General features: G+C 40.5%; 2 protein-coding genes across 12 annotated transcripts in view; one reads left to right on the forward strand and one right to left on the reverse strand.

Annotated features, from left to right (window-relative positions):
* PITRM1 (pitrilysin metallopeptidase 1) overlaps positions 1-3221 on the forward strand; it is a 46169-nt gene extending 42948 nt beyond the window's left edge. Inside the window, exon 27 of the mRNA XM_037891001.2 lies at positions 966-3221. Coding sequence (XP_037746929.1) covers positions 966-1059 — 94 coding nt within the window. The 3' untranslated portion in view covers positions 1060-3221. The remainder of the gene's footprint in view (positions 1-965) is intronic.
* Positions 2676-27008, reverse strand: part of LOC102941241 (phosphofructokinase, platelet) — an 81755-nt gene continuing 57422 nt past the window's right edge. For 2 of the 11 annotated variants that reach the window (XM_037891004.2, XM_037891008.2), the window contains 8 exons: positions 15183-15335; positions 10374-10538; positions 9217-9278; positions 7241-7352; positions 5511-5610; positions 5125-5130; positions 4688-4793; positions 2676-3221 (listed from right to left, as the gene is read on the reverse strand). In XM_037891004.2, the coding sequence (XP_037746932.1) occupies positions 3068-3221; positions 4688-4793; positions 5125-5130; positions 5511-5610; positions 7241-7352; positions 9217-9278; positions 10374-10538; positions 15183-15335 (858 nt within the window). In that variant the 3' untranslated portion in view covers positions 2676-3067. Of the gene's footprint in view, positions 3222-4687; positions 4794-5124; positions 5131-5510; positions 5611-7240; positions 7353-9216; positions 9279-10373; positions 10539-15182; positions 15336-26142; positions 26296-27008 lie in introns of all 11 variants that reach the window. The other 9 variants (XM_037891007.2, XM_037891003.2, XM_037891011.2 and 6 more) reach the window with 6 other exon arrangements.

Below are 27008 nucleotides of genomic sequence, written 5' to 3' on the forward strand. Positions count from 1 at the left end.
CTCTGCAACTTGTATTCCATGCCAGTCTCATTCTTATTCATAGAAACATATAGTCCCTTTAAAAGATTAAATGTTCTTTGTTTACAATTGAGGGATATTGAATCTCAGAGACTGCTGTGCCCAGTGCCCCTTAAACAGGGAGGCGTAAATCATCTTTATCAGTTTGACTAGTGTTCATGCTGTTAATGGGCTAGAATGTTATTTCCTTTTAAGAAAGTGACATCTTGCCCGTGTGCTCCTTGGAGTAGCCCTTTGCTCTGCTACCAAGTGTGCACCTCTTTTGTATTGTTCTCACCAGTCTTGTCCTATTAAGTTAGTTATCCCAAGTGAGGTTGGGGAGAAACATACAGATGAAAGGGCATAGGGTCTCGAAGAATCACAGTTACAGCAAGTAACCGATTATTCTTTGTCTTGGCTAAAGTGAGTTAGAGTTAGAGTTCAGTCTGGGAGAAATGGAGAGATCCACTCACATGGGCAAGAGAGGTGGTAGAGTATGTCAAATAAAACTGACATTGACCATCTGTGCCCCTATTTTCTGTTGCTTAGGTTCAGCACAGAGCTGAAAAATATGAGGACCTGTGTCAACTATGGGGGAAAGGAGAAACAAATACCTTACAGATTTTTTTTCAGATACTTCAAAACAAAAATTGACTAGCTCAAACCAATCTGTTTTAAAACTAGGCATATTGGTACAGTGTAGCCCTAATGAGAATACTTGACATTAGTTGTGCATCTGTTTTCTCCTGTAATGTCTAAGGAGGACAATACTCTCCTCCAATATTCATATAATCATTTTGAGACACATGGGAAGAGGTGTGTGAAAGGAAGAGTTTTAATTCAGAAGGTACTGTATAGATGAAAGGTTTCATCTGAACGTGTCAGGCTGCTGTCAGACTGAGTATAATGTGACTTACACTTCAACAGTTATGTGGTACCTTTTCACAATTTGTCTCTCTCTTTTGCAGGTACCTTGCAGGTGGGAAGAGCACCCGAGGACTGGCTGTACTAGGCCCAGAGAATCCACGCATTGCCAAAGATCCATCCTGGGTCAAACGATAACATTTGTTATCGCTGATAATGTTTTGTTACTGACAATGGCTTAAAAGAAATAAAACAAGCCAATTCATAAGTGACTAAGGCACATTAGAATTTTTAATTTTCCTGCTAAGGTCCAAGTGAAAGGTCAATACAACTTCTGTACTTTACATGCAACAGGCCACTCAGCTGTCTTTCCTCAAAGAAATTAACTCTGCCAAAGAAGGTTCATCTCTACAACTGCATTGTATTTAAGAATGAAAACTATTTGTTCATCTATAGCTAAAGCAACTCTTCAGTTCCTCCATAATTAACTGCCGCACAAAAATGTGGATTTTAATAACTTCTAAATATACACATTGTTTTGTAAAAATCAAGCTAAGACTTGAATTTTAAAATATGTTTAGCTTAAATCATGTTTTCTTACAATATCTGTATTTTTAAACCTCCACTGTTGGGCATAAACAGATTTGTTACACCTACACTGGTACTTCACAAGTCTTTCCTAGTGTGTTGAGTTTTCCATAATTAAGTTGTGCAAGACTCAGCTTCTCCATAACTATTCTTGTTACATTGTATTGTCTACACTACAACTTACATTTTTAATGATAAGAGTGGCAATGTTGGCTCAAAACATGTTTCTCTACAACTCAAGGCTAATAATTGATAGCTACAGGACGGGGAAAAGATGTTTTTATTCATAACAGGACTATTTTGATGGCGCTCCAACCTGTGTGTCCCTGGGCCAGTTCTTCCTCCCAGTACTGAATGGAGTTCTCAGGGTCCTGTTTTGTCCTCTGTTTACCTTTTGGCTAAAGTTCGACAGCTAAATGTTGTGAGACAGCCACGATTGTGTTGTGGAGAAAAAACTGCTGTGTCAACCGTAACCTTAACCATTGTGGTTATAACCTGGTCTCAAATGTTTCAGCTGATCACAGAAAAGAGTCCTCAGTCCTGGGTGTGATTGAGGGTTGCCCTATTGTCTGCGAGAAGCTGAGGTTAGTGAGCATGACCTCTAGGGTATGCCTACACTGCAGCTTGGAGTGAGCCTCTCAGCATGGGTAGACAGACTTGCTTCACTTGAGCTAGCATGCTAAACACAAGAGTGTGGACATTGCAGCTGGGGCTAGCCAGCCAGTCTTGGACCCAGGTGGCTAGCCTGAGCCTCTGCCAGAGCAGCTACATCCACACTATTTTTAGCATGATAGAGCTCATGAAGTTAAGCTTGAGCCACCAGCCATTCCAAACTGCTATTTTTAGCTTGAGCGAAGCTAGCATGAGCTGGGAATCGCATCTCCCAGCTGCCCTGTAGCCATAACCTAAAGGACACACAAAGGAGGTTAACAGCCATCTTCACAGGGTTAACAGCTTTAGTATTGCCTTTAATAATTTTTAGTGTTACTTCCTCTCTAGGGGAGGTATGGGGGGTAGTTCAAATTAATGCAGCTTCATTGTGCAGATGCGGTACAGAAAAATCTGCAGCTGCCCTGCTCTTAATCCCTCCCGCTGTTCTACAAGTGAAGAAAGAGCAGCTATTTGCTTCCTTTTAGAATGCAAATAAAGTTGCTCCTACTTTCTTCAGTAGTGTTCTCCTGTTAGCTGTAATTTGTTAGTTTTTAGATAACTTGAAGTCACACATGTGGTTTGCAACAATACTTTTATTCCACTTCGGATACATAGATTCACTCTGTAACTTGACACAAAACTAGCCTTCTACATATATTCTGAGTATAGACTCTATCTCCGAGATAAAATGTGCTAGATGAATGACTTATCACACTGAGTGCATAGAATTGTGTTAAACTTAAGGATCAGGCCGGTAATTGGTATTTTGTAAATTAGGTGCTAAGGTCTGCTTTAAACCTAGGATAATACTGGGCAAGGAACTTGTGTGACATTTGCATTTCTGAATTCACATAAAGTGCTCGTACAATAATTTAAATGTTACAAACAAAGCTGTAATCAATATTCTAAAGCACTGTTACGCACAACGTAGGTCTCTTACAACTTTATCTAAAATAATGGTCTCTTCTTAGATGGCTCCAGTTTCTGCTTCTTTTGGGCTGTGCCTAGCTACATGCTCTAGTTGACCTGAATCTGAAACATCGTAGCTAGTCTTGTATTTGGCCAGAATTTTCATCAGAGGTCGAAGTTTCAGCCACCACTGTTCCTTAGGAATTCTGTGCCTGTGCAGAAGATGAGATGGAAAAAAAGTCAAAGCTATTCTATGTAAACGACCCCATTGATGTTATCCCTAAGGACCAAATTCACTATTAAACTTGGCTTCATTCAAATTATAAGCAGTTTTATAAGGGAAGTTTTTATCAGCATATATTAATGACCAACTTTGCTGGATTCAATGATTCTTAGGTTCATTTGTGTGAGTAATGCTGCCATCTCCACTCATTGACAGGAATGTAGAAAATTGTTAGTAACTGGGTGCATTTGCTTTTTAGTTTTACTTTGGAGAGAGGTTGTGGCACATAGTAAATTATTATCTTGACCTCTTTCATGTACCTCTCCAGCTAGCCTTAGAACAGGAATCGGCACCTTTGGCACACAGATCGTCAGGGAAATCCGCTGGCGGGCCAGGATGGATAATTTACCTGCAGCGTCCGCAGGTTTGGCCAATCACAGCTCCCACTCGCCATGGTTTGCCGTTCCAGGCCAATGGGGGCTGCGAGAAGTGGTGGCCAGCACATACCTTGGCCCGCGCCGCTTCCTGCAGCCCCCATTGGCCTGGAACGGTGAACCACGGCCAGTGGGAGCTGCGATCAGCCGAACTTGCGGACGCGGCAGGTAAATAAACTGTCCCAGGCTGCCAGCAGATTTCCCTGATGGGTCGCGTGCCAAAGGCTACCGATCCCTGCCTTAGAACATGCATGAATTCCATCTTGCTATTTTGCCAGCTAACCCTCCCATCTCAGCAAGCTCTAAGCAATTTATTATTTCTATTGCAGCATGATGTAACAACCTTATTACACGAGGCACTGTGCAAAGATAATCCCTGTCCCAGAGAACTCAGACTAAATTAAATAAAATCCAACAAGTTAATAAAAAGCCAGATAGAAGAGGGTTAGGGAGAATAAGATGCTAATCGAGGTGGCTGCGTATATATAAATTATTGGAATGCATCCCATGAAGTGAGCTGTTGCTCACGAAAGCTTATGCTCAAATAAATGTGTTAGTCTCTGAAGTGCTAGTGCCAGTCTCTGAAGTGCCAGTGAAAACGTCCTCCTTTTCTTTTTGTGGATACAGACTAACACGGCTGCTACTCTGAAACCTATAAATTAGTTGTAACACTGGTCTCACTAGGCACAAGGGGTTGCCACCCTAAACAATACCAGACAGTGATTTGCAGGCATTGCAGCAAAGACAGGTTGTGAGGAGGGATTTAAGAGGATACAGTGGTAGCTTTCAAATCTCACAGGAAGCCCTTCTCACGCGAAAGGGGCAGCCTGGAGAAAGCACGAAGTTGCTTGTGGGAAAAGCAGATGAGGGGGTGATCCAAGGCCAACACCGTAGGCAACATTGAAAGGTAGGTTGGGGCTACATGGTGAAGTTACCGTCTGACATGGAGCAAGGAAGGAGGGATGAACAAGAAGAATTGGAAGTTGTACTCGTCTGGCCCCACAGAGCTGCCTTCACTTACACAAAATCTGCTTGATCCTTAAGATCAACCACAGGTTGGAAAAGAAGATTGCGTCTGCGCATTCCTAGCAAACAAACGGAGTCCTGGGTGTTGGCAAACACTTTTCCTATAAAAATAACAAGGCAATGTTATTTCCTTTTCTTGTAATAAACAAATGCATCTAGGAGTGAGTTTCTGGTAAGATTCTTAATTTTGTTGAGTTACTGAAGTCTTAAAGTAAACGATAGCAGCATCTGAATTAGTTGTTTAACAGTGTTAGGGAAACCTCCACTGTGTTGTGGTTTATTAGTTTTAATGATTGAGCAGTAAAGATGCAATGTACTTAACTACTAATCAAATAAGTGATGCAGCCTTAACTTCCAGTTTTAAATTAGATTTATTATTGTCAATATTGCTTCATGAAGCTGATTAAATAAATCCCAAAGAAGACATATTACCTTCTTCTGTGTCCCATGCAGCCACCAAGAAACAAAACAAAAAGAGGAAGAATACATGTAACTATAAAACTACCAATTTCTGAATGCATAAAAAAACTAGTTATGCTAGCACGTAGAAAAACAGACACAAGACAACCCTTGTTTATGGTATCAAACTTTCTTCAGGAGACATATTCTTGGCACTGGTACCTAGAAACACAATAATATTCTATAACAAAGCTCGGGTAAGATGGGAAGAACTACATTATAACCACAGATGCTAAGCTAGTATTCCATTACTATATTTAAAGACTCCACAAATGTCTTGAAGGGCTAGAGCAGCTGGATTTTCTGGAGTTAACAGAAAAGAAGAGAAAGATAGTAAATAACCATAAATATTTCTGCACCTTTTCGGTATGTTTCTTTCAGTTTCTTTGAGATCCACTGTACAGCTTTTGCAGAGATTTTTGTCCCAAAGTTCCTGTCAAATGGGGAAGGTGCTCCACCCTGTCAAAGTTTAAAATGTAATTGGAGATTAGCTGCAATTTTGCACCAACCAGGAGCATTATTCTTGTCTTTCCATTCCACCAATCATTTCTGTTCTATGGCTGCTGTGCCTCTTATCTTCCTCTCCCCCCCACCCCCATATTTTTTAAACAGACACCAGTGCTTTATCTTAGCCCCAGAATTCCCGATGTGGGAGTCTCGAAGGGACTTTGCCCCGACAGTTTGAGATACTGGCCCCAATTCCACAATGCGTGCATAAAGACATGCTTAATTCCCATTAAAGTCAATGGGACTTAGTCACCCCCCTCCTTCAGCAGAGTGCTTATTTGTATGTACTTTCTACCTCACTTCTGCAAGGTGCAGCTGGAGCAGTGAGGTAGAAAGTACTCTACAACTTCCAGCAGTAGAGCGAGCTCAAAAAGCATACGGAAAGGCAATAGACACACAAGGAGAGAAGCAAATAAAGGACAGAATAAAGAACTGGTGAGGGAGCAAATAGCCCAGGCCAGGGCTTCCGGGGCACTGGCGCTCTTGCGTCACAGGGTGGAGGCTGTAATCAAAAGAGCTCTAGCCTCTGTCATCCAGCCACTACCAAGTGGGTGCGCCTATAACACTGCTACCAAGCAGACACTAGGGGCTTTAGATCGTCTGTGGGAACACAGAACTTGACAAATACAAAAGGTACCATTATTTGCTCTTATTCCAGCTGTCAAAACAGGACTCTTAACTGGATCTAACTGTATGCTCTGAAAGCAGATTCTACTGTCATTTCTATGTATAACCTGTTTTGGGTGCATGTACTGAAATTCTGAGCATTTAGTTCTAAATACAATAAAGACAAGCGGGAACAGTGTTAATATATCAAATATAGAATGTACTTAGCTACAAGGCAGGGAAACTGTTGTATAATGTTGGCACAGGGTTAAGACTTCAAACATAAAAATGTGAAGCTTTAAATCTGAAATTAAAACTTTATGGTTCATGTGAACCACTAGTTTCAGTCACTTCTAGAGCGTCATATTAAACACCCTTTCCTCTAGACCTGCCCTCCTTCCCACTGTAAGTTTCCTAGTTGCTTATCCTTGTGCCCTTATGCACTCTTATACTGCTATTCGCTGACTAGTGCCCTATTTGGGTGTGTGGGATGCACTAGCTAGGAGTCCTATACAGGGCAAAGCCAATCATAGTGAAGATTAATAAGATGGGGAAAAGTGAACAATGAGCACAAATGTTCTCTAGGAAACAAATTTCTCTTCCAGGGATGAGATGCTCTTGAACTGGCAGCTGCAGGGAGGTCTTGTAAGAGGCAGTGAGTGGGCTACTAAAAAACAACAGCACCCTTTTTTAAAAATGGGGAATGGGGAGAACAAAAAAGGAGACAATAAAAGAGGGAATCTGCTGCAATTTCCTTCTGCAAAACAAAGTTATCCCTCTTCCACCCCTCCAAAAATGGGTTGGGAGTTGATAGTAACAATGGAGGAAACCCTTAGTACCATTAATTTTGTCTAAAGGATAAAGAGTGCATGCAAGGAGGATGACTTGTGCGTAATCCTGGAATGGCGACATCAGTTCACGCACACTAAATTAATCCTGCTGCTGTATGCAGAGGGAAGTTCGTAACCTTATTTACCTGCTGCATGTGGCCCAATACATTCTTTCTGCAATCGAACACACCTTTTCCTTCCTCAGAATAGAGCTGGTAGATAAAGTCAGTTGTGTAATTCTCATTGCTGTTCTCATTCCTATAACAAGACAAAAATAACAACCACATTATTAACTTCCAGACCTCTTTACAGACGCACAGTCACTGATGGAGGGGACACGTCCCACACCTGACAACTCTGTTATCCTCTTGCCCTCAAACGAGGGGCAAGTCTTGTGTATTTTCACCTTCCTCCTCCCTCGCCAACTCTCCCACAGGTTTGTTTTACACACAGTTGTGTCTCTGCTCTGCCACAAACCAATACTTCCAATGTCTGAGCTTCCTGAATTACAACAGAGACCTGAGCAGCTGTACTGTAACCTGTTTTCCAACACACAGCCGATGCCCTAGGCTATGGACACCTGAGGTTCCCCCGCCCCTCACCTGTTCTTTTTAATGCCTGAGCATATCTGAACTAAGTGAAGTGGGTAGATGAATGCATTTGGTGATTTCCTCTTATAACAGATTATCGCCCCGGAGGCTGAGAAGTGATGCCCATGAAAGAGGTGGAGGTCACTGACTGACAAAGGCTGTGCACACTAGGAAGAAAGGTGTGATTTTTAAATATGTTAAGTAACACGTTAGAGCCCTTGTGTAGACAAGGCGATTTGAATTTTAACCCTTATTAGCCTTATCTACACTAGGATTTTGACATTCGTGAACCTGTTTTAAAACACCCTGTTTTTCCTAGGCAAGATAAGGCCAAGAAGAAAAGGTTTTGCCAAACTGCTGGGCTAAAGAGGGCATTTGCTCCAGTATCAGAACTTAAACAATAATATTTTTAGAAGAAATTATGGAAACTCTGGATTTCAGACTAGTAGATTTTATAAATTCTCATTTGTTCCCATCATATACCATGCTGATCAGCGATTGCCTGAGAAACTCTAGAACCCTTTTGTTGCGAAATGTCCAATACTTGATAACTAAATGTCTCATGAGTTATTTACAGGCATTCTGTGCAACTTGGTTGTGTTCACTTGTGGAAGAGTTCCAAAGAGTTAACTTGAAAGACAATAACTGAACCTTCTTGAACTTCTACAGAGCATGACCTTGGCCTGAGATTGAGGAGGTCCAGGGTTTTGAAAAGTGGATCGATAAACTGAATGGAGACTAAGTTTTGGTGTCATGTAGGAGGGTAAAGAGGGAGATTATTTCTGGACCAGTAAAGATATGTTGAAACTTTTCTATAAATCAAGCCACAACACCATAAAAAATTTAAAAACGTATCCAGCTTGTCTGCAGAACTAGGCAGACAGAGCTGCTGCTAACATCCCTTTGGCTGCTTTTGCAAAAGACAGACCAGAATCCTCCCTAAGGGGTAAACAAATAGTTCAAAAACGTCATCATAGGGCAGTAAGATCAAAGCAGGGGGAAAGCTAGTCAATTTGTAATTAACACACAGGAAACTTTTATTTAGTTGCGTTAGGCTTAGCTTGCTATGGTCTCCAATACAACATGTAGTCTAAGGAATGAGGGTGGAATTCATCCATTTGCAGAGGGCCAGCATGGGACCTGTGTGCCACTTTATACGTATTCTGGGGGCTAAATAGCACTTCAGAGCTGCATAGGTCTTGTGCTGGTCCTGTGCACAGGGGAGAATTTCACCCTTAGTAAAATAAATGATGAGACCTTTGTGCAGCTTCTTTATAACACTTTGTGCAGCACTTGGAAGGATAATCTAAGAACGCAAATCATTAACAGGATGTGAAGAGTTAAAATGGGAATGGTTTGATTTTAAAAGTTTTTATATCTGCTTCTAAGCTCTGCTTTTTCTTCCACTAAGAATCCCTTCTTTTATAACTAACTAACTAACTAGAGACTGCTCCTGGGTTTTACGTAGCAGTGAGGGTTGTAAAACATTACTCATTTTGATGGTGCAGTTTAACAAAATGACCTTTGCTCACCTCAGCACTAGACCACGCTGGATGCTGGTTTTCATCTTTTCGGTCAAATGCTCCACATTAGCCTAGAAACAGAGTCACACAAAGCATCCTAAAACAAATGTGATGATCACTGCCACCTTCACCAAGAGAATTTCTATAAAGTATTCCAAGGTGCACAGTAATACTTAAGAAATCCCTTCTGTAATGTGAAAATCCAGCTGACCAATAATGTAGTTGGCTTCCAGGACAAATTATAATGGGTGGGTTAAAAGTTACTGGTCCTGGTTTAAAATTAACCTCTTTCCCCCAAACCCACCACCAACTTTTAGCTTCATCATATCTCTGGACAACAGTGTTATTTCAATAGGCTCTTGAGCTCATTTGCATGTCACTGATGCAGCACCTACTGGGTCTTTCTTTACATAGCAACATAGGAATTGCCAGATTGGATCAGACCCCAGATCCCTCCCATCCAGGCTAGCACCAGATGCATCGGAAGAACGTGTGAGAGCTCAGCAATAGGCAGATGTGGGAAAATCTCCCCCTCCCATTAGGGCTCTGATAGTTAAGAGATTGGCCCTGAAGCACGAAGGCTTATATGCCTTCCAAAATCTGTTGTCATTAATTCTAACAACGCTGGATATTCTTGATTCCCAATTCTTTTTTTAAAATCTTGTTAAATTCTTGGAGTCAACAACTCCCTATGGCAAGGAGTTCCAGTTTAAGTACACATTGTGTGAAAAAGTATTTCCTTTTATCCTTTTTTTTATTGCATTTCATTTTGCTCCAGTTCCATCCAATTACAATGTACTAATAATCAGACTGTAAAAGAATAAATATGTAATTGTTCTACCTAATGGTGCTGTGGTAACCATGTTTCAATTTTTGGCCAACAGTGGTCAGTGCTTTATGCCGTGAATAAGGAGTGTCTGGCCACAAGTTCTACTACAAAATATATTAACACTGGCATAATATTCCAATTCTCTGGGGTGAAGGTGTCACGTACGCATTTAAAAGTGGCCACTTATTGCTGCAGGCTAACATAACATAACTTTTGAAACAGCATCCAACCAACTACACCAACACAACGTACATATTAAATGTTATATACTCACAACACTTTGAAAGTCTATATAAAAATGAGCAAGACGTTATTTCAGTAAGATTGAGCTGCATACCTGGAGTTCTCGAATATCAAATTTCTCTTCAAAGACATAAGCAGCATCCGCACCTGCAGCAAGGCCCCCCATATTGGCCAGGTAACCACAGTAGCCACCCATCGTCTCAATGATGAACACACGACGCTTGGTCCCACTGGCTGACTGTTTGATGCGATCACATGTCTAACCAAAGCACAGAACACATTAGGGACATACGCAAACGTGAACAGACTCTCAACTGTGATATTTATCATATATGATTCTTTATCACAATTATAAGATTACTGAACTGCATTTTTATATATATATATATATACACACACACACACACACACTACACATTCTCATGTCAATTGTTAATTCTGGAGGAAAATATTTCTTCCAGGTCACCTCTATATTCAAAATCAGGTGTCTTGGTAATGTCACGTTTGCTTGTGTTATCCTTCCATCTGGCTGCTTTTTGAAAATGTTAAAGGAGAAACTAATCTCACGGCACATTCTTATTCTTAAATCTTTGGAGTAGTTATATTGGAGTTTTATAGAGATATAAAAATGGAGTTTGCTTTCTGATCTGGCATATAACCAAATTTAGTCAGTCTCTACTTTTACTGTGCACATGACTGAAGAAATCACTTTTGATACTGAGGAGTTTTAAGTTTCCTAAGAAGTTGTCTTTACAATTTGAATTTACGAGGCTGAAGTCCTAGGTTTCTACTGATCCACAGTTTGCTTACCCAGAAGGCTATTTATGCAAATTTCCATGACTTGGCAGCAACAGAGCCAATTTCTCCTACTTCATGTCCATAAACACATACTGATTATGGGAAACTAATCTCAAACCACATCTTATCTACAAATGGGTAGGAAATGTTGCTCACTATGAGGAAATCTGTTGGCTTACATGAAGCATAGGAGATGATGATTTACAGTAACTTCTATCAGCACTGCCTGTGAGTAGCTTAAACAAGCCTCCCTAAAAATAAATTTCAAAAAGATGACAGCTCTGATCGGAGGACTAAAGAGAAAACCCCAAAATAGCATGAGATCAAGTCTAAGAGTATTTGAAAAATGATTGCCAAGCATCCCTGAACTCAAATGATATTCAAGAATATACCAAATAATATTCAAATTTTGGTAATTATTTTCACTTCTTGTGAAAGCCACATATGCACAGAGCTGCCTTGCAAAACTGTCTTAAAATTATTACACATTCAGTCACTACTAGTATGAAGATAATGGGGAGGGAGGAAGAGATATTAATTGCTCATTAAAAACCTTTCCTTGAGGGCAAATAGAATTTTGCAAATCTGGTTTGTGGGTCCAGCTGAATTAAGAGGAAGCCAGATGAGTGCAAGGATCTAGCAAATTCAAAATCATGAAGTTCTTGCCCTTTATTAACAACGTATTTAGAAGGAAACATAAAAACACCTCTCAGACCTGAGTTTTTGAATGAGTAACTACAGATGCAGTTCTACATTTGATGTTCTTCCATTCTGCTTGTGGATTAATTTTTCCACATACAGCCTTAACATCATTTATTTTTTGATATATAAAGACAGTTTCTGAGCCTGATATTTGCATTAAATACCTACTTACCAGAGCACAAAACAAATAAAGTTTAAACTGGTAAATGGGAAAGCCTAAAAAATTAAAAAGTCATAAGCATTTAACATTATCATGAATGACAGCATTTAAAGCACGAATAACTATATTATATATAAAATATAATATATATTTACTTTAGTTCAACTACCAGAGCTATAACACATATATATCCACAAATGGTCAAATAGATTGATCTAAACATGCTATCCCATATTCTTTTAAAAAACAAGCAGCAGCTCCAGAACAAAACACATCACATATTAGTTCAGATCATGCACTTGATCAGTTACTTACAATAGTAAACCCTTTCTAGCTATCTTGGTTCTTACACTGTGCCCATACTGTGTTCTCCAGTCTTTTCCTCACTGAGTACAGCTCAGTGTAAGCTCCCAATACGCAATAAACAACAGCATACTTGTAGCAACCCCTGCTGCTTTCACGAATGGCTGGCTTATGATCACACCAATTCTAACTCTCTGGAAACAATGCTTGGGATCTCATGGAGAGTAAGTGTATACATGATGACACCACTAAGGAAATCCTGGCTTTTAGGTGCTGGGGAAGTAAACATATAGGCCAGGCTGTCCAAAAATGACTTGGCTGCCAAACTTGAGATACCTCAAAAGGGCCTGCTATTCATGCAAATGCCTGTTCTCACTTTCTCACATTGTTAATAAGAGGGCAGCATTATCTCCTGCAAATGTAAACTTGTTTGTAAATTTGTTTGTCTGAGCGACTGGCTGAAGAAGTAGTAGGACTGAGTGGACTTGCAGGCTCTGAAGTTTACATTATTTTGAGTGCAGTTGTGTAACAAACAAAAAAAATCTACATTTGTAAATTGCACTTTTACGACTAAGAGATTGCACTACAGTACTTGTATGAGGTGAACTGAAAAATACCATTTCTTGTGTTTATCATTTTTACAGTGCAAATATTTGTAATCAAAAATAATAAACACTTTGATTTTAATTACAACACAGAATATAATATATATGAAAACGTAGAAAACATCCAAAATATTTAATAAATTTCAATTGGTATTTTATTGTTTAACAGTGTGATTAAAACTGCAATTAATCAAGAAAAAAATTTTAAATTGCAATTACTTTTTTTGAGTTAATCGCATGAGTTAACTGTGATTATTCGACAGCCCTATTTTTAATCCTTTCACACCAGAGTCAGTGTTTCACAGAACAATTTCTGCTGGCTGTGATGAATACATCATAACCACCAGCACTGAGGAGTTAAAATTCCGTCATGAAGCTTTTGAAGAATATGAAGTAAAGAATAACAATATCTGTTTGCTTAAGCTGCTCTTTTAACTGCATGATTGCACATGCATCTGGGAAGCTGGGGAAAAGTTTTATTCCTCCTACTTCCCTATTACAGCACTTCTTCCAACATACAAAGGTCCTGAGTCTGCAAGCACATTAATAACTGTACTTGTGAGTAAAAGTAGTTACTGATAAGCATAAGCATTTTCAGGACTGAGTTCTCCCTTGGTATATAGGACATTATTTAGGGAAGAAGCACTTCTATGAATTACATTATCATAGCATACTAGTTACTAATGCTTATCTGATATTTTCAGAGAGGCAGATCCTCAGCTTGCATAAACCGTCAGCTGAGGATCTCGCAAAGTGTTTTACAAGGATATTACTATTCCTCGTTTATTGCTGAGGGGGACAGACTCAGAGAGGGTAAGTGACTTGCCCAATGGCACATACAATGTCAGTGTCGGAAGCAGAATTAGAACTTAGGAGTCAAATTCTGATAATCTTTTACCACAGAGTGAAGCACACTGCCTCTCCTAAGAATTCTGATATTCAAAGAAGCAAAGAGCAATAGTACACTACTGTCAATCTCAACCAAAAACACTGGCTCCAAGACAACGGTGCAAACCTACAGAATTCAAGAGGATTGCATGTGTGCAAGCCTGGGCAAAATTTTCCTCATTTAGTTTTTAGTCAGAGCAATAACACGGAGGAAGCATTACTGAAAGCTGCATGGCCTACAAAAAAAGGCAGTGGGATAGAAGCAACAACTGTCGGTATTTTCTACCTTGTCTGTGGCCATCTACCATTTATAACTTTTGTTGCTGGTACTTCTCACGTTTTCAGTCTTTGCCAGGTGAATCACTATCGAAGACTCTGGCCCCACTGATGTCAGCCATGTTACCCGCTGTCTGCAGAGTTAGATTCTGCTAGTGCTGCCACCACTAGTGGAGCTGTTATGGTGCCAACACAACAATGGGAGACTAGGGGGAAATGCCACGGTAAGCAAGGACTAAGGGACAAATCCTGATCTAACTGAAATTAATGACAAAATCTTCAGACACCAAATGACACACTAACAATGTTCTATTGAGGAGCCAGAATTGGAGAATCAGAGGATTCTGCACATTGTCTAATGGCAGAGCACACGTGTTTTATCAAATAAGAACAAGGATTACAGGCAACGAAGGGGGGCTGGAGCAGGCCCATAATGTGCAAAGTGCATTATTCTGGTTATACAGCCCATTTGAAATCAAACTGTTGGCAATTTAAATGGAAGCATGCATGATAGTAATCAGAAGTAGTATCTCAATGCTGTTTGACTATAAAAAGAAGTGATACCACTGTAAGCCAAGCTTTGATGTATCCAACTTGTAAAATTTACTTTCTTGTTATACAGTACTTTACGTGTTGCAGTCATCAAGCGTCAAATCAGCACAGCACTTAAGCATTTGCTTAATATTTGACTAGTCCCAGTGGAATGCTTCATGCTTTAAGCCTGGACTTATGTGGTTTGCTGAACTCGGATCTTATTCCGTCATTGGTCCATTCCTTGGGTCATTTACTTTTTTTTAAGGTGCATGGGTTTTTATTCTTTCAGTTAAGTATAGCAAAGTGGTCCCATGCAAATTATTTTAAACAACAAAAAAATTTATGTACTTTATTCTTATTGCAAACATACAGAGGTTCTAAGAATGCATTGACTAGTTACCCTAAAGCCACTATCTAAAACACCAAAACACAAGCTAAATATTAGCCAACATAACTGATAGAATTTTAATTAGATTACTCTTCAATCAATCTGGAAAATGTTGATTACTTTCTGATCACAGGAGCTTAATGTTTTAAACTAGAATATTTTAGCAAACTAAATGTTTCAAGGTCTTGCTAGTATCACAACAAAGACAGACACTGTACAATTTAATTTTCAAAGGATATGCAGTCTTACCTCCACAATAGCATTCAGGGCAGTGTCAGCACCAATGCTAAAGTCGGTGCCTGGCACATTGTTGCTAATAGTAGCTGGCAACACACAGATAGGAATGCAAAACTCCTCAAAGCGAGCACGTGCTTCAGCTAATTGCAGACAACTTTCATAGGCCTGAAGCAGCGGTACAAGTATTATTAGCAATACACCCTCGCATATGGACAGCAAATTATTATGCATTCAGCTAGTGGCTCCTTGCGTGTGATGGGAGGGTTGGCTTTCCATTGGCACAACAAAATAAAATTGGTGATATTAAGGAGGGACAAAAAAAAAGTTTCCTCTAAATACCACAACAGTGCACTGGGGTCGCATTGGCACAATGCTCTTCTGAAGAAAGCGCAGAAGGAAGTTAATGTGAGTTAGTACAGACTGAAAATGAAATGTGAATAGTGCAGAGACTGAAGTAGCTAAGCAGAAATGTAGGCAGCATGAGTGTACTAGAAATAAGTCACCTCAAAATAAGTTAAATGAACAAACACTATTCTACATACTAAATAGTTTAAGGAAAGGTAACTAGGAAAACATCTACACTCAGAAGAAAATGCTTCTGGATACACAACTATTATGACAGGTTTCAGAGTAACAGCCGTGTTAGTCTGTATTCGCAAAAAGAAAAGGAGTACTTGTGGCACCTTAGAGACTAACCAATTTATTTGAGCATAAGCTTTCGAGAGCTACAGCTCACTTCATCGGATGCATACTGTGGAAAATACAGATGTTTTTATACACGCAAACCATGAAAAAATGTGTGATTATCACTACAGAAGGTTTTCTCTTCCCCCACCCTCTCCTGCTGGTAATAGCTTATGTAAAGTGATCATTCTCCTTACAATGTGTATGATAATCAAGGTGGGTCATTTCCAGCACAAATCCAGGTTTTCTCTTCCCCCCCCCCCCAAACCCACTCTCCTGTTGGTAATAGCTTATCTAAAGTGATCACTCTCCTTACAATGTGTATGATAATCAAGGTGGGCCATTTCCAGCACAAATCCAGGGTTTAACAAGAACGTGGGGGGGGGGGGGTAGGAAAAAACAAGGGGAAATAGGTTACCTTGCATAATGACTTAGCCACTCCCAGTCTCTATTCAAGCCTAAGTTAATTGTATCCAGTTTGCAAATTAATTCCAATTCAGCAGTCTCTCGCTGGAGTCTGGATTTGAAGTTTTTCTGTTGTAATATCACAACTTTCATGTCTGTAATCGTGTGACCAGAGAGATTGAAGTGTTCTCCGACTGGTTTATGAATGTTATAATTCTTGACATCTGATTTGTGACCATTTATTCTTTTACGTAGAGACTGTCCAGTTTGACCAATGTACACGGCAGAGAGGCATTGCTGGCACATGATGGCATATATCACATTGATGGATGTGCAGGTGAACGAGCCTCTGATAGCGTGGCTGATGTTATTAGGCCCTGTGATGGTGTCCCCTGAACAGTTGGCAACGGGCTTTGTTGCAAGGATAGGTTCCTGGGTGAGTATTTTTTTTTGTGTGGTATGTGGTTGCTGGTGAGTATTCGCTTCAGGTTGGGGGGCTGTCTGTAGGCAAGGACTGGCCTGTCTCCCAAGATTTGTGAGAGTGTTGGGTCATCCTTCAGGATAGGTTGTAGATCCTTGATAATGTGTTGGAGGGGTTTTAGTTGGGGGCTGAAGGTGACGGCTAGTGGCGTTCTGTTATTTTCTTTGTTAGGCCTGTCCTGTAGTAGGTGACTTCTGGGAACTCTTCTGGCTCTGTCAATCTGTTTCTTCACTTCTGCAGGTGGGTATTGTCATTGTAAGAATGCTTGATGGAGATCTTGTAGGTGTCTGTCTCTGTCTGAGGAGTTGGAGCAAATGCGGTTGTATCGCAGAGCTTGGCTATAGACAATGGATCGTGTGGTGTGGTCAGGGTGAAAGCTGGAGGCATGTAGGTAGGAATAGCGGTCAGTAGGTTTCCGGTATAGGGTGGTGTTTATGTGACCATCGTTTATTAGCACAGTAGTGTACAGGAAGTGGATCTCTAGTGTGGACTGGACCAGGCTGAGGTTGATGATGGGATGGAAATTGTTGAAATCATGGTGGAATTCCTCAAGGGCTTCTTTTCCATGGGGCCAGATGATGAAGATGTCATCAATATAGCGCAAGTAGAGTAGGGGCATTAGGGGACGAGAGCTGAGGAAGCGTTGTTCTAAGTCAGCCATAAAAATGTTGGCATACTGTGGGGCCATGCGGGTACCCATAGCAGTGCCGCTAATTTGAAGGTATAGATTGTCCCCAAATGTAGAATAGTTATGGGTAAGGACAAAGTCACAAAGTTCAGCCACCAGGTTAGCCGTGACATTATCGGGGATAGTGTTCTTGACGGCTTGTAGTCCATCTTTGTGTGGAATGTTGGTGTAGAGGGCTTCTACATCCATAGTGGCCAGGATGGTGTTATCAGGAAGATCACCGATGGATTGTAGTTTCCTCAGGAAGTCAGTGGTGTCTCGAAGGTAGCTGGGAGTGCTGGTAGCGTAGGGCCTGAGGAGGGAGTTTACATAGCCAGACAATCCTGCTGTCAGGGTGCCAATGCCTGAGATGATGGGGTGCCCAGGATTTCCAGGTTTATTGATCTTGGGTAGTAGATAGAATATCCCAGGTCGGGGTTCCAGGGGTGTGTCTGTGCGGATTTGATCTTGTGCTTTTTCAGGGAGTTTCTTGAGCAAATGCTGTAGTTTCTTTTGGTAACTCTCAGTGGGATCAGAGGGTAATGGCATGTAGAAAGTGGTGTTGGAGAGCACACCTCTGAACAACATACTAATCCACAGAGACCTCCCTACCAACACTACAAAAAGAAGGATTCTAGGTGGACTCCTCCTGAAGGTCAAGACAGCAGACTGGACTTCTACATAGAGTGCTTCCACCGACGTGCACGGGCTGAAATTGTGGAAAAGCAGCATCACTTGCCCCACAACCTCAGCCGTGCAGAACACAATGCCATCCACAGCCTCAGAAACAACTCTGACATCACAATCAAAAAGGCTGACAAAGGAGGTGCTGTTGTCATCATGAATAGGTCGGAATATGAACAAGAAGCTGCTTGGGGGTGTGGGGGAGAAAACATGGATTTGTGCTGGAAATGGCCCACCTTGATTATCATACACATTGTAAGGAGAGTGATCACTTTACATAAGCTATTACCAGCAGGAGAGTGGGGTGGGGGGAGAGAAAACCTTTTGTAGTGATAATCACCCATTTTTTCATGTTTTGTGTGTATAAAAACATCTTCTGTATTTTCTACAGTATGCATCCGATGAAGTGAGCTGTAGCTCACGAAAGCTTATGCTCAAATAAATTGGTTAGTCTCTAAGGTGCCACAAGTACTACTATTATGGACGCTGCTTTCTTTAGCTACTAGTTTGTCCTAGAAGGTGAAGACACACCTCTGTCACTGAAAGAAAAAATCATGAAAATATGGCCAATGTTTTCCAAGAAGCATGTACATCAGGAGACACCTGTTTTTATGCGTGCAATTTGGATAATTGTGCATAAAAATGCAGGGATATTGCACAAGACCATGTATTTTGAAGGAACATTTTAGAGGCTTTTTGAGTGGTCTTTTGGGGATTTCAAATCCCATATAGGCAGAAGGTAAATATATAGCGTCTGAGGTAGTCTGTGTATTTTCACGGGCTCCAGAGTTCCTAGTACTCTGTAGCAAAGGACTATACAGATGCCCCCCGACATACGCAACTGTTCTGTTCCAGAAAGCCTTGCGTAACTCGAATTTTGCCTGAGTCAGACATGTATACCCATGCGTTACGCAAAAATTTCTGCAACTCATTTCTGGCTTATGGAACTTTTTCCGTAAGTGCGAATTTGCGTAAGTCAGGTCTTGCATAACCCAGGGAGCATCTGTAGAATGTGCAGTTGTTCTGACTTAGTGAGTGCACTAATCCAATTCTTCCTCAATATACAGTAATCCTGAACACCCATTGTGTAGAGAGAATGTGAAAAATCCCCACATATTTCATGAATCTCCAAAGGAAATCCAAATCCTGCAGTCCTTTTTGTTTTCACTAGTCTCGCTCTCCCAGCGGGGAAAAGGGTGCACAGTGGGGTGGGAGTAGGTATAAAACACCCTATTGCTACATGAGAGGAGAGTTCTGCAGGCCAATCAGCCTCCCACAACTAAAATGCATCAGATGTCTGTGTAGTGGTGGATTGTAAGCAGGAAATGGGAAGGGAAGAGGTGATCTACCTGGGACATTTCCAGGCAGGAAGACGGGAGATTGGAGTCTATGTGGAGGGTTCACGTGGCTTGGAGGTATGATGTGGTGGCAAGGGACCAAAGTGAAAATCTCACCTCCAACACTCCATCCCTGGGTATTTTGGAAATTTAACTTTCAATTAAAGCTAAAACTGGGATTTGACTGATCCCAGTGTCACTTCTGGATTAAAATGCTGCCTAGTTATCTTTGCAGTGCTGAGAAGTGCCACAGGCAGGAAAGAGGGGATTGGCATTTGTCTTTCAAGATCAGCCATTGGAAAGCCTTGATGGGGGAACTTCACAGAACAGCCACTACCCCAGCCCAGCCAGGCTTCTTCGAGTTTTTCCTTACAGCAGAAAAAGATGTACTGATTTGGGAACTGGTTTTGTTTAATAAAGCCTCAAAGCAGGCTGGATACCTGCGAAGCACTGATGAGCACAGCTGCAGCGTTTTAGCCAAAGACTTTTGGGGAAGTGGTACAGTTAGAGGGAGATTTGGAGCAATTACTGGCACAACCATTTAGTTAGTTTGGAATGAAAGATACACTTTACTTGCATTAAATACTGCGTCATTTCATTTGATGCAAGTGTTTTTAGCAAACACATGGGTGAACACTGTGTGGTAACCCAGGACTGCTACTGTATGAAGACATGCAACAACCCAGTATCACTGTTGCAAACCCCCCAAAACAGTCACTTTATACAAAGGGTATATTTCACACAGTCTATAGAGGGTTAAACAATTAACAGATGGTTTAATAAATTGTTAATCAATTGTTATAGATTGTATTACAATCTAACAGGTTGCTTATAACCACTAGCCTAGAACACTAATTGCTCATGTCTGTAACATGCTTATAACATCTATGAATCAGCTCCAACCCTTTATAAATATACCCTTAATATAAAATGTGACCAAAGATACTATATAAGAACATATAATAACTCAGCATCACCCCTCCTCTACCCAGCTCCCATTTGCTGCGGTTTCTGGTTCCTTCCCCAACACGGTTAGATGATTCACCCCCTTACCTCTGCTGTTTCCCTGACAGGCTGTCTCTCCTCCCTTACACATGGCTGGTGCGAGGCTGCTCCTCTCCAGTTTTTCCATTCTCCATCTGTGGCTGGCATCTTTCCTTCTCCCTCCCATTTTACTCTGACATCCCCTACGTGTAATCCTGGGCAGCAAAAGCTGTGCACAGGCCAGTGTGGATAACCACAGCAGCAAAGTAACAGGGGGTAGCCGTGTTAGTCTGTATCCACAAAAACAACAACAACAACACGGAGTCCGGTGGCACCTTAAAGACTAACAGATTTATTTGGGTATGAGCTTTCGTGGGTAAAAAATTCGCTTCTTCAGATGCATGGAGTGAAAATACCTGGTCAGTATAATAATGCATCTATAATTTTCACTCTATGCCACCGGACCCCTTGTTGTTTTCACAGCAGCAAAGAGCGTGCAGCATGGGCAGTTCAAGAACGGTACAGATTCTGGGTACGAACTTGGCTCACCAGCCCGCTCTGAAGCCTGCACTGTGCTATCTTCACTGCTACTGTTACCTGTGCTAGCTGGACTCAAACTAGCTCAGGTAGGTTAGCCTGTGCACAGCTTTTGCTGTGCAGACATATCGTGAAATCAAGACTTCTTCCTGTCTCCTGCTCAGCTCTATATTTCTTTCTCTTAACCCCTTCAATGCCCATCATGGTTTATATTGTTTCCAATTATTTTTCCCCATCCTCTTGCCAGGCTCTGTTAGCTATGAAGGGGGCTGTAAATTAGTTTCACTCTGTTCAATCAAATGCAAAGCTCCCTGCCTTCTGTAAAATCATGCTGCAGAATTTTCTCTGAAATCCTCCCCTGGCTAGAGATTTGTGCTGCGGAATCTAAGCTTTCATTTAAAAATCTAGCCTTTAGTGTTATAAAGAAAACAATCTGAAAACACTGACCAGTGCATATTTCCTGAGTGCTGTGTTCCTGAGTCTGCAGACAGCCTGAAACAACAGCCTTGAAAGGGCTGTCTCATTCACTTTCATGGATCGTTAACACTGTAAACATTTTAATTTAAATATAATCACTATGTTAACAATCTAACTGATTTTTTTTTTTTTTTTTAGCACTAACTACCAGCTAGCATGCTTATCCCACAATCCTCAAATGTCTCCTACACCCAGCTAAGTGCCAAAAGTGCCAAATGCTACCTAGTCAACAAACAAACCTCCACAAGTTTGCCCCAGATTATCTCTGCAATGCAGTTATAAAACGTCACTACAAAAATCTTTGGCATATCAAAAATGAAATGTAGGGACAGCATAAAATTAATTCAATTTAACATCGAAACAAACAACACAGGACAAACTGTACTGGGCATAAGATTCTCTTTTTAAATATGCGAATGATAAAAACCCTGCATTCTAAAATGCAAGTGAAACTGTCACAGAATTTCCAGGGTCCTGTGCTAAAGAGCCTCAGAATCCAAGAACCTTGCCACACAATTTAGGTCCCATGGCTAAGGAGTGCACAGGCCCTTTACTGGAACCTAACCATTCTTTTCCTTAGGTTGTAAGTTCTTCAGGACAGGGAGTCCTATTTGTTGGTAGTTCATCTTCCATTCAGTGCTCTCATGAACCCTCCCTAATTCAGAATTTTTATATGTATATTAGTTGCTACCTATTAATTCTATAATACTTTTCCTGATTCCAGTGAATGGGAAATAACCAAGTACTTTAAAAGATGCCAAAGCACCACTGGATGATTAGCAGTTGTCTGCATGGAGAGAAATACCCTGAACTACCCATGATTTAATTTTGGAGTTTGATTACTTCAGGATTTAGTTGTGGTTAGGAGAGATATTTTACTTTTTCCTTACAGGCTTCATGACAATAAGTATCATCCTTGAACATATTTTATATACAAACACATCTTGGGCAACACAAGGCATACACTGCAATAACTAACCAAAAATTATACTTATAGTATGTACAGAGGACAATTTATCTCATTATGGAAAATAAGCTCGTCAGTTAGGAAGTCAGTACCCTATAATGGCATTTAAGATTGTGTTAGAATGTCTGAAAAGTACTCAGGCATGTAAGCACTAACAGCTGATGTAACTAGCCACACTAAACTTTTTCAGGATCTCAGAAACCTGCCTATATACATACTAGAGGCCTCATTACCCACTCGCAGACCACATACTTACCTTATTGCAAACTGAGAAAATTTACAAAGATTGACATTTAAGTGAGAAGAGTAGCAATAAAACAGTTGCTTTGAACCCCTACAACTAAGTTTCAGGTCACTTTAGCATTTCACTTCAGCAGGAGTACAAGGACCATTAACTTCTAACGTGCTTCAATACTGTGCTAGAGGAATCACCTGTAGGAGGAGTTCATTATTCACTCGTATGAACTAGAAGGAGACCGCCTATTCATATTTAACAAGCCAACTGGCCATTACAGAGGGTGATGTCACTACTCAGTATGATTTGGATGACCATAAAGTGAAAGGATCTATGTCAGTGGTGGGCAACCTGCGGCCCGCGGGCCGCACCCAACCCATCAGGGTAATCCGCTGCCAGGCCACGAGACAGTGTTTACATTGACCATCTGCAGGCACAGCTGCCAGCAGCTCCCAGTGTCCGCGGTTCGCCATTCCCAGCCAGTGGGTGCTGCGGGCAGCCGGGCCTGCAGACGGTCAATGTAAATGCTATCTCGCAGCCCGACAGCGGATTACCCTGACCAGCCTGTGCGGCCCATGGGCCACAGGTTGCCCACCACTGAACTATGTACCTTTACCAATTCTCTGAGTGGCCCACGATAACTTCAGTTCAGATGCTCAGAGGGCAGAAGGCTTACACAGCTTACAAACTTTTGTAAAAGAAAAAAAGTCCTTCTATTTTTCTTAAACAAAAGACTTTTTTAAAATGAAAGGTTAGTTCTCTTCACAGCTGAAATGAATCTATGGCTTCCTGAACCATTACATTTTATATACATCTCAAAAGAAAATCTAGGAAGAAATAAAACACAAGAATTGGACAAAATTCTAGCCTTTTATTAGTAAAATGTATCAGCTTCAAAATAGATAAAACTATTATATTAACAACATGGGAATACTCTCTGACTGCTCTCTAATGAGGTTACCTGAAATTTAAACCCAGTGTATTGCAAAATATTGCTGTGTGTCCTGCTCTGTGTGAAATAGTCTACAAGGTCTATAAAGATGACAGTTAGGTAAATGCAGAAAGCCTATGATGAGAAGAAAAGCAGGCATCATGCATTACAGCATTATTTTACTTACCTTGATTTGCTGTCAATCTTTTTGGAATGGAGAATTTTATTTACCAGAACTGGAAACAAGGCCAACTTAGATATAACATGGACCATGTGTAAAGAACAATTTAGAACTAAATTTTTATCAGTTGTTTACAGTCTTGACAAGGGCAATATTATAAGGGAAAACGAACATCTAATAATACATGAGGGTCTAATTTTGCTAAAAGTAAATAAAATGAAAAGTTGACTACTTTATATACATGTAAGTTAATAAGTATGTAGAAAAAATTGATGTTAATGTTCTTGGAATTAAGAAACTTGAGAAATCCTTCAAATCTCTCAAAAATGTCAGATAAGGACTAAAATATTCAAAAGTACCTAAGGGCATGTGCACACTGCAATAACACACCCACAGCTGGCCCATATCAGCTGACTTGGGCTTGCAGGGCTCAGGCTGTGGTACTCTAAAATTGCCACGTAGAGGTTCGGGCTCAGGCTCCAGCCTGAATGTTTATTTTACAGCCTCCCAGGCAGAGCCTCTTGAACCCAAGTCAGTGACGTGGGCCAGACGCAGGTGTTTTATTCCAGTACAGACCTAGCCTAAGTGACTTGGGAGCTGAAGTCCCATTTTCAAAAGTGACTTGAAAGTCACTATCTTTCACTGAGCATCTTGGCTAATAGCATTGATGGACCTATCCTCCATAAACTTATCTAATTCTTTTTTTCAACACAATGATACTTTTGACCTTCACAACATTCTTTGACCATGAGTTCCACAGGTGGACTTGGCCTTGTGTGAAGACATACTTCTTTGTTTGTTTTAAACATGCTGCCTATTAATTTCATTGGGAGATCCCTTGTTCTTGTGTTATGTGAAGGGGTAAACAACACTTCCTTATTCACTTTCTCCACACCAATCACCATTTTATAGATCTCTATCATGTCCCCCGTTAATAGTCTCTTTTCTAAGCTGAATGGTCCTACTCTTTTTAATCTCTCCTCCTCTAGAAGCTGTTTCATACCCCTAATAATTTGTGTAATAATGTAATATCTCTGTGCATTTTCCATATTCTAATATATTTTTTTTGAGATGGGGCAACCAGAACTACACACAGTATTCAAGATATGGGCATAGCATAGCTTTATATAGTGGCATTAAAATACTTTCTTCCTTATTATCTATCCTTTCCCTAATGGTGCCTAACATCCTGTTAGCATTTTTGACTGCTGCTGCACACTGAGAAGATGTTTCCAGAGAACTATCCAGAGTGACACCAAGATATTTTTCTGCTATTTACCTCTCTCCACTTTGAAAACTTACTATTTATTCCTACCCTGTGTTTCCTATCTTTTAACAAGTTATTGATCCATAAGAGGACCTTCCCTCTTATCCCATGATTGCTCACTTTGCCTAAAGGCCTTTGGTGACGGACCTTGTCAAAGGCTTTCTGAAAGCCCAAGCCCACTATATCCTGCATCACTCTTGGCCATATGGTTGTTGACCCCCTCAAACAATTCCAGAAGACTGGTGGGGAATGATTTCCCTTTACAAAAGCCATGGTGACTCTTTCCTCACACATTGTGTTCATCTATGTGTCTGATAATTCTGTTCTTTGTTACAGTTCCTCAGATTTGTCACCTAAAAAGAAGTGCTCTGGTGTGGGAATCTTCCCTCACATCTTTTGCAGTGAAAACCAATGCAAAGTAGAGCATTAGTAGAATACCTACTTATTGGAGAAACATCTGAGAAATAAACCCTAATCTTTGCAATATATAAGGACACCCTGTAATTCTTTGTTGTAACTGGGTACACTCTAATGTTTGGTGTAGAGAAGGGATTTCCTCTTCTACACTGCCATAAACTGTCACTAGTTTTTGATTTTGGGCTTGATGGTGGTGCTTTATTCTTTTTTTCTCCCCTCTCCTCTGAATATGTATGCCGGAAAGACCACTTGTGTGTCTACAGTGTTATTGTAGCCACATCATGCCTAGGATATTAGAGAGACAAGGGTAGGTGAGGTGATATCTTGTATTGCACCAACTTCTGCTGGTGTGAGCGACAAGCTCTTCAAGTCCTGGTTCAATAAAATATATTATCTCACCAGCCTTGTCGTGTGTGTGTGTCTGGGTGTGTGTGTGTGATGTTATTACTTTCCAAAATCCAAAAGTTAAAAAAATCTATAAAATGAAAATGGAGTCTTTCTATACAGTGCATGTGAAAAATGGTTGGAACTTCTGGAGGAAAGAGAAAGCGAAGTATACCAGGACTTTTCAGTTCAGTGTCACTTGCATGCAGTCACCAAACCATTTTGCAGATTATGTTTCCAATGTTCTGGTCTATAAAATATCCACTTCTTGCCAATTCAATCAGCATTAACTTGAATGCTTTGTTAGTAAGCACGCACACTTGAACAGACTTACATCAGTTATAGTGTTCAGAGCAGTATCTGCACCAATGCTGAAATCTGAACCCGGTACATTGTTGGATACAGTTGCAGGAACCATAACCATTGGAACACAGAACTCGTCATATTTCTCACGGGCAGCTGATAATTCCAAAAGTCCCAGGTAGGCCTGTTGGGCACAGGCACGGTGTGAACAATTAGAAGGGATAAAAAGAGGACAAGGGTGGAATTATAACATGGATGAGGCCACAGGGAGAGCCATTTTTTACCACAGCACACATCACACATTGGGATAATAAGGAACCACTAAAATCTAACAAAAAAAATACATAAAAATTAAAAATATCACACATTTAAATTCTGAGACAAACAATAAGTACTTCTTTCACTCTTAATGAGATATATATTTTATACATACCCAATGCTCTAGATAATAGGAAAATGTTACTGTATAGCTCAGATTCCCATACATTTTAATATCATAGTCATTTTCATTTAAGTTCCCTTAATCTCATTGCTATGGACCTGATTCAGGATAATACTTATGCAGGCACATAAATCCATCCACATTCAGGAAGGCACTTAAGGACGTGCTTAATTTTAAACATATGCTTACGTGCTTTCCTGAAAAGGAATACTTTCCTGAATCAGGGCATATATGAAGTAAAAGTTATTTTGGTGAAAAGACTAAAATCCTTGTCTCCAAAAACAAAAATACATTTCTAGATTATTGATCCAGAAATTAAAATATATTAGAATGAACTGAACATATGAACTGGAGTGGCTTAAACAAGAAGCCAGGGTGCAGTTTTTATTATAATTTAAAGACTACTATGGGGCCTTTCAAAGGTGCCTACATTTCTTAGGAACACAAGTCCCATT

The sequence above is a fragment of the Chelonia mydas genome, chromosome 2 (genome assembly GCF_015237465.2).
Source record: "Chelonia mydas isolate rCheMyd1 chromosome 2, rCheMyd1.pri.v2, whole genome shotgun sequence".
NCBI classification, from domain to species: Eukaryota; Metazoa; Chordata; order Testudines; family Cheloniidae; genus Chelonia; species Chelonia mydas.